The sequence below is a fragment of the Alternaria hordeiaustralica genome, assembly GCF_023758085.1.
Source record: "Alternaria hordeiaustralica strain BMP 2776 chromosome Unknown scaffold_57, whole genome shotgun sequence".
NCBI lineage: Eukaryota > Fungi > Ascomycota > Dothideomycetes > Pleosporales > Pleosporaceae > Alternaria > Alternaria hordeiaustralica.
In genome coordinates, this window is record NW_026056829.1 from 57,035 (window position 1) to 68,085 (window position 11,051).

The 11,051-nt window shown below is 50.9% G+C and overlaps 2 protein-coding genes across 2 annotated transcripts; one reads left to right on the forward strand and one right to left on the reverse strand.

Moving 5' to 3' along the window:
* Window positions 1–2,250: 2,250 nt before the first annotated feature.
* J4E84_011084 (uncharacterized protein) lies at window positions 2,251–3,174 on the forward strand (the record flags this gene model as incomplete). The annotated part of the gene is made up of 3 exons (XM_049393638.1): window positions 2,251–2,293; window positions 2,342–2,652; window positions 2,704–3,174. 3 exons carry the CDS (start codon window positions 2,251–2,253, stop codon window positions 3,172–3,174), a joined length of 825 nt encoding a protein of 274 aa, XP_049238655.1.
* Window positions 3,175–3,313: 139 nt separating this feature from the next.
* J4E84_011085 (uncharacterized protein) lies at window positions 3,314–10,106 on the reverse strand (the record flags this gene model as incomplete). The annotated part of the gene is made up of 6 exons (XM_049393639.1): window positions 3,314–5,609; window positions 5,661–5,830; window positions 5,903–9,622; window positions 9,672–9,891; window positions 9,941–10,014; window positions 10,062–10,106. 6 exons carry the CDS (start codon window positions 10,104–10,106, stop codon window positions 3,314–3,316), a joined length of 6,525 nt encoding a protein of 2,174 aa, XP_049238656.1.
* Window positions 10,107–11,051: the final 945 nt, after the last annotated feature.

Below are 11,051 nucleotides of genomic sequence, written 5' to 3' on the forward strand. Positions count from 1 at the left end.
TGGAGCTGTCTTGCAGTGACTTGGGGCGGTAGCATAACAAAAGGGAACGTGGCCGACATGTTTCGATACTTTATCAGTAGTGTGTCTGCTTCGCCGGATGTGAGCAATTGCTGGACAACCTCATGCTCGATGGGAGCTTCGGGTCGTTTCGAAGTCCTAAAGATGCCCTCACGAGCGTTAGGAACATCTTCGCGGTCGTCAAATCTGTGTATGGTGCGAATCTCCTCAAGATACTGTCGATCAACTTCGGCACTCTCTGATGCATCGTCAGTACTTTGGTCAGGCGGCACGGCGTTCGGTTCGTAAGATAGTGTCGGCAACCAGCTACCCGGCGCCGTGTTGACTACTCCCCGATTACGCCAACGCTCCGCTGCGATTTCTCTAGGGATTGGCTGCGATGCATTTGCTGAGTCTGATGTGACTTCACTGTCAGCCGCATGGACGAGCTTGGCTACTAGGCCATCGATCTTTTGCTCGACCTGCGCAATTCGGCTACGAATATCATGAGTTGAGATCGAAGTAGACGGGCAGCGACTTACGAAGGTGCACGCAGCTTTCTCGTTCTACGCGGTGCTTCGGCCCAGACACATTCCTTGCCGGCTGAGAAACATCTGGCGGATGGTCAGCGTCTTTGTAAAGACATGAAGATGTGGAGCCACGGCTAAAGTATCACGCTCCCATTGGCTGGCGTACCTCTGACATAGTCCAGATTGGGCGCTCGGCAAACATCGCGTCTTCAGGTTCCGGCAGCGTTGGCACGCCTGTGTTGTTCGCGGTACACCCGCTCTCGCGGACGGTTGCTCAATTTCCTCCATCCGATGCGATGGCGCAGGATCGCTGCAGGTGCGAGGAGAGGGCAAGAGCCAGACCCAGCACGGGACGGAGGCACGATCAACATCCGTCCCGGGTCGCCTGAATTACTCATCCACGCTAAACTCCTGGGGTCAACTAGGTACCAGCATGAAATGGACACTGCAAACATACTATATCCCAAAGACACTTTGCATCCGTTGAGTGCTCAATAAAACCTTGAACCTTTACGCTTCTGTTTTATAAACTTCCCCTTCTGCTTTAATACTTCCCAGGCTTCGTCGTTTGGAACCTTGGGAACCATCAAACCACGAGGGACTTTGGTCATTGTGTATAACTTGCAAGCGCACTCAGTTAATCTAGAACTGTAGCTTTGACGCCAACCTCCAACCGTACCAAAGCGTTGCACCAATTGTAATGAGGTTCAGATGTATGCTCATCGCGTGAGCTCTAGAGAACGCCCGATTGAGAACCTTCATGTCGTCGCTAATGGCTGCATTAAGCTGCGGTTTGCCATCGCGAGTCGCTTGTCTTTCCATCAGCCATCAACGAATTCGCCAAGATCCGTGGATACTCACCTTGATGAACCCTTTGCACCATCAAGTCCTTTGTCCTCGGGCCAAATACAACCAAATTGAACCCAGCAGTCACACCAGCGATTGCGAAAGCGATCCAGTCACTCTTCTCTGCAAGCAACGAAAGTGGCCTACGAGGCGGAAATGTCGCAGCGACGATGAGTAAAAGACTCGACTGGCTTTGGAAGTATATTGGAAAGACCCGCTTCTGCAGAGTCGTAAACGCAGATCTGGGAAGAGCTTGGTAGGAGACTTTCGTCATTACGAAAGTCTGGTACAGCTCGGTTCCGAGTAAGGTGGAGTAGGCCAGGAGGTGGACAGGCGGAAGAACGGCCGCGACATAGTCAGGAAAGGTAGACATGGCAACGCCAATTCGCTTTAGAGAACAAATTGCGGTATGGATCGGGAGCCGCGCTGAGATATCGATACCCATGCGGCATCAGCAAATCTTTGACTTTCGCTGCCGCCTAGCATGGCGGATCTGATCGGAAGTCGCATAGACATTCGCATCCGTGCCGGCGAGGCTCTAATGCGTTTGTTTTCCGCGCCCCAAAGATCTTCCGCATCACCAGCTACAGCATGCGGTACGAGTAGAATAGAGTCGCGAAATGCGTTGTAGGCATGTCCTGCGCATGACGGCATGAAGCAGCTCGGGCAGCATTATCGCGAGGTACCTGACGATTAGCGCCGCACCCCGCAACTCCTTTACCATCCATCCCAACTCCCCGAAGATCAGCCACCACCACTCGCTTTCTGGCCATGCTTCCGCGCATCACGAGCGCATGTAGAGCTGCTTCAGGCAAAGTGAAGATGCAATATGGCACCCCAAATCTGGAAGATCTGTGTCTTCCATTCCGCCGGCTCAATGGCTGAGCGCGGTATAGCTGTCACTGCTAACGCGTACATATGTACTGGATGAAGCTCACTTTGTAGGCCCTACAGCAGCCTCCTATTAGACAAGTCGGCCTTCGATATGCGCGCCACACTCCTGTCCCTCCTCCCCTTTGCTCTCGCAGCCCCGACCATACTCCACCGACAAGCCACGAAACCCATATACTGGCTCCTAGCCGGCGATTCAACAACCGCCACGAATGGCGGCTGGGGCGACGCGTTCCTCTCCACAACCGTCGCGAGCAGCTCTTCAGGCCATAATTATGGGCACAGCGGCGCGACAACAAGATCATTCCGAGCTGGCGGCGACTGGGCCAATGTGACCAGAGACATTGGCACGTACAAAGACGACTACAGGGTCTACGTGACGATCCAGGTACTATACCACAAGAACAGCGAGTGGGATAGCATAACTAACTGTCACCAGTTCGGCCACAACGACCAAAAGCCCACCTCTGGCGTCTCCCTAGCAGACTACCGCACCAACCTCGCAACCTTCGCCTCTGAAGTCACGCAAGCAGGCGCAACGCCCATACTCCTCTCTCCGCTCACGCGTCGCACATTCAACACAACTACCAACCGCGTTATCGAGAACCTGTCGAATGAGACGGCCATCACACTCGATGTAGCCGAGGCCAATGACTTGCACGTCGTAGATCTGAACAAAGCGTCCACGGCGTATGTGAATGCAATTGGACAGAAGGGCGCGGATACGTATAACTGGGGTGAGAATGGTACGACAGGGAATGATCGCACGCATTTGAATCCGTGGGGTGAGGTGGTGTTTGCAAGGATGGTGAGTGATTTGTTGGTGGAGAAGTATGGAGAGGAAATTGAGGAGTGGACGGTGAGGAATGAGACATTGAGTGCGCTGATTAAAGAAGGGAAAGTGGCTTAGGTGAGTGTTGATTGGATGTTGGACAAGAAGGAAGAATGTGAAGATATTCATGCCTGGTCAAGAGAATAACGTTCAAATGCATGATTTCAAAACTAGGCATCGCTACAAAGCCTGAGGATGCTCATGCCATGGTCACCACTTATCCATACCCCTGCCCTTCATACCCACCACTAGCCCACCGCCTTCCCTGCGCCTCGCCCTGACCCTGCGCATTACTGAACGTAGTTGTACTTGAGTTCGGCGTATCCCAGGGTGCATATTGGCTACCTGTATTCGTATACTGACTGCTCGGCCTCGAAGCCGGAGATGAAGCTGCACTTGTGTGCGAATAAGGCATGTATTGTTGCTGCGTTGGAGGCAGCGGTGGCGATGTATACGGCAGGTACTGTTGGTGAGGGGGCTGCGGTGCCTGCGATGGACCAGGATACAACCACGGTTGTGCCTGATTGAACTGCTGTGATTGCCGGTGTGGCAGTGGTGGAGGGTATGACTGGTTCACAGCATCAGGGTTGTTGCCTTGCGGTGCAATCTGAGGTGATCCATACTGTGGTGGAGACGCGATCTGCTGACCCTGCGCAGCGTAGTCGTGTTCTGATATCGATCGGTCTAGGAGTGGTGTGGGCTTTGAGTAGCTTGACTGCCGCTGCTGGTGGTATCGATTGACTGCTTCCAGGTTTGCGACTGACTTGCGATTGACAGCCTTGCTGTTTCTCTTGAGCCCGTGGTCTGCACTACCCTTCCTCAACGTCGTGTTGTCAGGCTGCGGCACGCTAACTGTGGCTTCAATCAAGCTGTGTCTCTGTGATGGTAAAGAAGAGGCCGAGTCTTGTCGTTGCCGGTCGTCAATGGACGATCGCATACCTTCGGACGATAATGGTGGAGATTGAAGATTGCCCTGAGCAGGTATAGGGGGTAAATGGGCAGCGTACGATGATACTGGAACCCCTGGAGCCGGCTGAGCATGTGGAACCGCTACAACCTCTGCCCTTCCCGGTCTGAGGTGAAAAGGCAGACTCCAGGGCTCCTGGGAGTGCTGGCCATGTGGTGGTGCAACTTCCTTCTCATCGCTGTGCAAATTGGATTCGCGCACTGCTTGCAAGGGCAATGGTGGTACCGGACGACGGCGGTTTATCCCAGCGCTAAGGCTTGTCGGAATCTCTTGGCGCTTTACGGTCCTGAACCGCTTCACTGTTGGGTTGCGTTTGCAGCGATCCTGTGCCTCTCTCAACAGTTTTCGTATCTTGGCCTCTTCCGGCAACTCTTCTTCCAGTTCCACGTCAGTAACACTGCCTGCGTCGGTCTGTCCGGCCACGGAGACGTCGTCACCTTCCCATTCGTCATCATCACTCTCTTCCTCTTCTTCATCATCGGAATCTTCTTCCTCGTCCTCATCATCGTCATCATCCAGATCGGAATTTTCATCCTCTTCTTCCGATGTATCAAGTGCTTCGGTTGCAGACCCTCGATTCGGATGTCGTGCGTAGACGTTGGCGCCCGCTTTGAGTAAAGCGTCCACACAGGCTGATTGACGATGAGCGCAAGCTTCAACGAACGCTTCATCCAAGAGGTGATCCGGAGGTTTCATCGCGAGAAAGTTGTCCAGAATAGTCTTGTTGCCTCGGATGGCAGCCGCGGAGATAGCACTTCGGTACATTCCGCCCTGAACCCGAAAGTCTGCTCCAGCATCAAGCAGCTTGACAACCACCTCCATACGGTTGAAGTATGAGGCGGCTACGAGAGCGGTATGATATTTGCCATCGCGATGATTAACGAGTTCGATGGCTCGGTCGAGAAGTTCCTCAATGATGGCCATATCGGCTTTCATCGCTGCTGTTTGTAGGGCGTCGCCATACTTCCCCCCCTTTGCATGTACATCGGCCCCATGTTCTATCAGCAATCGGATAATTCCCAAGTCGTTCCCGTAAGCTGCAGCAGCTACAGTGGAGCCAAGTATGCCTCCTAGCGCTGAAGCATTGGCACCGTTGTCGAGTAAGCGCTGCACGACAGGTAAGACCCCAGACTGAGCGGCAGCCAGGATAGGGAAGCCATGTAGGCCACCACTAGCGTTCACATCGGCGTGATGTTTGATGAGAAGCTTTACAAGCTTGTCGAACCCGCCGGCAGCGGCTGCAGAGAGTGCACCGCCAAACTTTCCATTCGCTGGCCGGATGTTGACAGCCGCACCATGCTGTAATAGCTCTTTGACGATATCGAATGAGCCAGCAGCACAAGCGGCCTGCAGAGCCGTACCATACTCGCCGGATATGGGCTCCGTGATGCTAATGTCGGCACCGGCTTTCAGTAAGACTTGGACACTTTCCATATCCTCGGCCCATGCAGCAGCTTGCAGCGGCGTTCCATATGGCCCACCAACAGCGTTGACATCCGCGCCAGCTTGGAGCAATACCTCGCAACATTCCTCATCGCCTTCGGCACTGTGTAGAAATTAGTTTACTTCAAGAAGAGTGAGTGAAACTTGGACTTACGCTGCTGCGTGGAGTGCTGTACCGTACTTGTCGCTTGAAATGTGCACGTCGGCGTTATGAGAGATGAGAAACTTTAATCCATCTGCATCGCATGCGTCAGCGCAATTGATCAAAGCTGTTGTGCCTCTAGCGCAGGCTGCATTGATGTCGTTGACGTTCTGCAAGAGAAGCTCCAGGTCTTCAGTAAGCAATGTAGATGCTGCCAATGATATCACTGGCCAATTATCCACCCCTCCGCGTACGTTGACATTAGCACCATGTTCGAACAGAATCTTGGTCGCAGTGCTGTCGCCTTGCTCCACCGCAGCAACAATAGCATACGAGAAGTGCCCTCCAAATGCGTTCACATCAGCTCCTTCTTCGATAAGAAGGCGAATGGTGTCTTCATCGCCAGTATGAACAGCAGCTTGCAGCTCGGTGCCGTAATAACCAATTGGTTCAGTATTGAGCTTGGCTCCGCGCTCAAGTAGCAGTCGAACGTTATCGGCGTCGCCGAACCATGCAGCTGCCTGGATGCATGTGCCGTAATCTCCACCGCGTTTGTTCACGTTAGCGCCTTTATCGAGAAGAGCTCTCATGATGTCCGCTGTACCATCGTAGGCACTGGCGGCTAACGCAAAGCCGTACGTAGGCCCTTCCGTATCTGGGTTGGCGCCAAAGTCGAGAAGCAGCTTCACGGTCTCCAGGTGCTCGTTGTCGGTAGCCTGATACAGGGCCTCGTCTAGTTGCGTTTGATCGATTCCCTTTGGATGAAGTAACTTGAGCACTTCCGTTCTACCGTAGAAGGCGGCCAAAGAAAACGCTCTCTGGTACCTGATGATGCACGACGGTACTTTGGATTCTTTTTCCAGAACGGCCTTGACAATGGCATCGTAGCCCCGTTGCGCAGCAGCTTGCAATGCCTGTTCGAGCACGAGAACGCGCTCCTCTTTCTCGAGCAGGATCTCGAAGACTTCCAGATGGTTATAGGTAGCAGCTGCGTTCAAGAAGCTTCCATAGGTCTTCATCGGTCGGCTCGGGTTCCACGACTGCGACAAGAGGTGACGGACAACATCAGCATGTCCACGACGGGCGGCAGCACCAAGTGCAGACCCGTAGAAGTACTCTTCGTTGGGGTCAACACTAGCGCCTCTCTCGATCAATAGGCGAACAGCTTCAGTATTGCCTGAGAATGCGGCCATATTCAGCGCTCTTCGGCCAGGGCCACCAATGACGTTGACATCGGCATTGCGGTCGAGCAGAAGCTTCACGACGCGATTTTCGAGGTTGCCCGCAGCCGCGTAAAGCGCTGTTCCATGGTCTGACGACGAGGCGTTTACATCGGCCTCGCGGTCGAGTAAGGTGCTGACAACATCGTAGTGGCCGTTCCTTGACGCAGCATGCAGCGCGGTAGGGTTGGCGCTGCTGCTCGAGAAGTCAATGTCAGCACCTGCTCCCAATAGCGCATTGACAATCTCCCCACAGCCACCATCGCATGCGTAATACAGAGGCTGGAACCCGAGAGAGTCTTGTAAGTGGACATCCGCCGTCTCACTGTGGCTAAGGATGTGGTCGACTAAAGCAGGGAACTCGAGGATTACAGCGACATGGAGTGGCGATACGTCTTTCTGATCTGTCATGTTGTGAACTTCTTCTATGGTTTTCCACCATCTTTGGCGAGCATCGGAACCTTCTTGCCAGAATGAGTGGCCAAAGTCGATTTCTTCGAGCACATCCGGTGGTGCTCGCTTCGCGTGTTCCACCCAGTACCGAACAGGGTATTGTAGATCAACGTCTAGCATACCTTCGTCTTCATTCGCTTCTCTAACTGAGGATGAATCAGCCTCGTCTTCTTCTTCATCTTCATCGTCTTCGTCCTGTTGGTCCTGTTGGTCCTGTTCGCTTTGTTGGCTGGCGCCATCGTGTACTGACTTGCTGTCGGCTTCGGTAGTGTCGATCGCCTCCTCTACTTCGACCTCAAGATCCTCCGCTGGCTCTTCTTCCTCTTTTTCTTCCTCTTGATCTTCATTGCCATCCTCTAGCTCGTGTTCTGCCGCGTCTTGATGTTTGACGGCGTCGTATATATACTCCAACGAACGTAACGCGATGATGCCATGCTGAACATCGTCAAGATCCAGAGATAAGTCGTTCTTTGCATACTGTCGGAGATGCTCCTGTGCTGAGATGTCGATCCATTCGACAGTGCTGTTATCCAGATCCCAGTCGTTACCCCTCAAGGTGAAGAATGCACCACAGCGAACTATGTATACTTTGAGCTTGTTCACGTCGTTGCGATCTTGCTGAGGTAGCTCGGCCATGATCGCAAGCTCGCGCATGGTGGGCGCTACATATGCCGAGATTCTGCAACGCAATATCTCTTTTGTGTATTCATGGCCCTCCGCTTGTGGATTCAGGACGCGCTTTCGCACGTGCTCAAACATGTCGGTCAGACCATACGGAAATGACTCCAACAGTCTTCGGATCTGTGCGTGCTGTGTAGATCCGTGGACCCACGCATTCTTGACTTCTTGTACGACTAGACTAACGTAGATCCAGTTGTCTTCCGCGCGCGAGTAGATGTGGCGCTTCACGAAATATGCCAAAGACTTTGGAAGCTCCAGCTCGTCGACGCTGTTTGATATGTGCGCTTTGAGGTCGTCACTAATCTGCGCAGAGTTCTCCGCGTCGCTGAGATTGATCTCCAACGATCGCGGTCTCAAGCATTTCTCGATGTTCGGGCGACCGCTTCGATTGAGAAGCAGCCATCTGACGGATTGACACTCCTCTTCGTCATTTGTCGCAACCTCGGTTTCTAGCGTCTCTGACATGTACTGCAGAAATTGTTCCAACGATTCTTCCGCAAGCTGCTCCACACCGTATACCACGATGTAGATTTTAGTGTTAGGCAGATCCCGCGCCATCTTATGTAGTGCTATCCATAAAGTGGGCACCTTGAGTATCTCCTCGGTGTCAAAACTTTGCTTTCCAGCGTCTTTGCTGCTGCGAGAATCTGAAAGCAAGTGTCGGGCAAGATCTTGGTCCATGTCGATCATCTGGCGGACAGCCATTTGCAGTAAGCCTTTGAGCGATCGTCGCATTGTGTCGCCCTGGTCGCAAAAGAACGACATTATCATTGATTTTTCTGCTTTTTCATTTCGGAGAAGTTCAAGAGCGGAAGATGCGATCGCACCTTGGCCCGTACCAGCCTTTCCATGAATCCAAAGGACAGGACTTGCATTCGAATTCTTCCAGGTCTGGAAGTTTTCGATTTCCAGCACTGATGATGACTTCGTACCCTTCGCTCCTGTGTACGTGCCCTTTACGGCGGCTTCTACGTCGGCGAATCCTTTGCCGAGGGCATCCATCATGCTGTGGTAGGTACGATCATCGACTTGAGATTGTCGAAGCATGTTCTGACGCGTCTTGATGATGCTATCCGCCTTGTTGGCTGTCTCACGGATCTCATCAGAGACGGAAGTGAAGTTACCGTCCTTTGGCCCAGGGAACTTGTTGAGTTGGAAATGATCCGACATGAGAGAGATGCTGTCGAATGATTCGATTGTTGCCGAAGATTGATCCACGATGCGTTCTTTACTCTTCAGCCATGTGATTCCCTTCACGAGGTAGTTGACCAGGTCGCTGTCATTTTCTTCCCAGAAGCAAAGTAGTCGAAACTGAGCCTCTCGCGCCATGTAAGAAAACTCAGTGAGAAGACTGCGCAATATATCCGAGTCTTTTTCTAACACCTTGAGTAGACTAGAGGGCGTACCCCAGCCGGCGACTTCGGCCATGGATGCTAGCACCATTGCCTTGGACTGGCTTGACGTGCCGTGAAAAGGTGTACCGAGGAAGAAGCATCCCGCGATCCAAGGATACACGTTGGGAAAGTCCGTTTGGCGTGATCTCGACATAAGCAGGGCCTTCTCGAGAATAATGCCCCCAAGACAATGTGAGATGAAGATGATGGGCGTTTTGGTTTCGTTCTCCAATACGTTGTTAGCATGTAGTCATCACGAGTACGTGCTAACTCACCACTCGTGACCTGTCGAGGCTATGTAGTAGTTTGTTCGCGACATTGTCGATGCGTTCGTCGACCGACCCTTTTCCGAACCACTGCGACTGATACTGGAAAACGCTAATCTTGGCATGTGGAATCTTCTTCGGAAGCATGTTGGCATCGCGAAGCCAATGCACTTTGCTCTTCTTCCATGTATATTCGGGGTCCGCTCCCAAGCCTGGAATGGCGATGATCCTCGAAGGTATTAGCTTTTGATTCTCGCGTTGGATTTCCAGCCACCTACTCGATTTTGGCCGAGAACTTTAACGTTGCCTGATCATCACTAGGGTAGACAACGTTCAGTCCGGGGTTGAAAGACTGTGTTTGTCAACATGCAGACATCTGAGTGTGAGCAGAACACCCACCTGTGCATCGAACTTCGAATGCTGGACCTTGGTGGCCGAAGCCATCGCGAATCGTGGTCCTGCAGCAAACCCGCGCTGCAAACTGGCAACTAAAGGCTATAGCGTAATGTTAAAACCATCTCGTAAGGTATGCGCTCTAAGTTTAGAGAGCGTCGCGTTTTCGCTAATAGCTTCCCAAGACAAGGGTACTAAGTAAGTGTATCGTGACAAAGTAAATTTAAAATATTAGCCGGGGACTCAGCGCGCTAAGCCCTACTTATTTAACTTACCTAATCGCGAGTAGGCTGCGAGAGCTCTGTACCTTATACTTATCTCTATATATATATACTATTGCTTACAACACATTAAGATAAATATATAAGTAAGTAGGTATTATTAAAAAGGTGTCTAAGTCTAGTATAGCTCTCTACTAGTATTAAAAAGGTTATAAAATAAGAGTATTTACAATATATTCTTAGCCTAGAGAAGCTTAGGCTAAGCCTTGTAGCTTATTAGTACCTAGGCTAAGCCTTGTAGCTTGTTAGCACCTAAGAATTACCTAGTAAGGTAGCTCTTCTTATAGTAATTAGATAATAATAATACTCTACGTACAACTATAGAACTTATAATAAATAACTATAGCTTACTATTGTAATAAAGTAACTAGCTTATAACATAAACTTAATAAATTTAAACTATTTCTACTAATACTAAAATATATATACTTTCTAAAGCTATAAGTTAGTCTCTACTATTATTATTATTATAGTAGTTATTATCTTCTAGAGTCTAATTATATAATAAGAGTGCAATATTAATAGATACGTGCCTATTAGTAAGTACCTAGTAAAGTTCTTAGACTATAACCTAGTAACTACTTAGCTACCTTTAGTAGAAGCTATAGCGTAGATAAATAAAAACCTTTATACTAGAATATACGTAGAGTAGACTCTATAGTTTACACTAAGAACTTATTCTATTAAATACAAATAGCCTACTAGCTAAGATAGC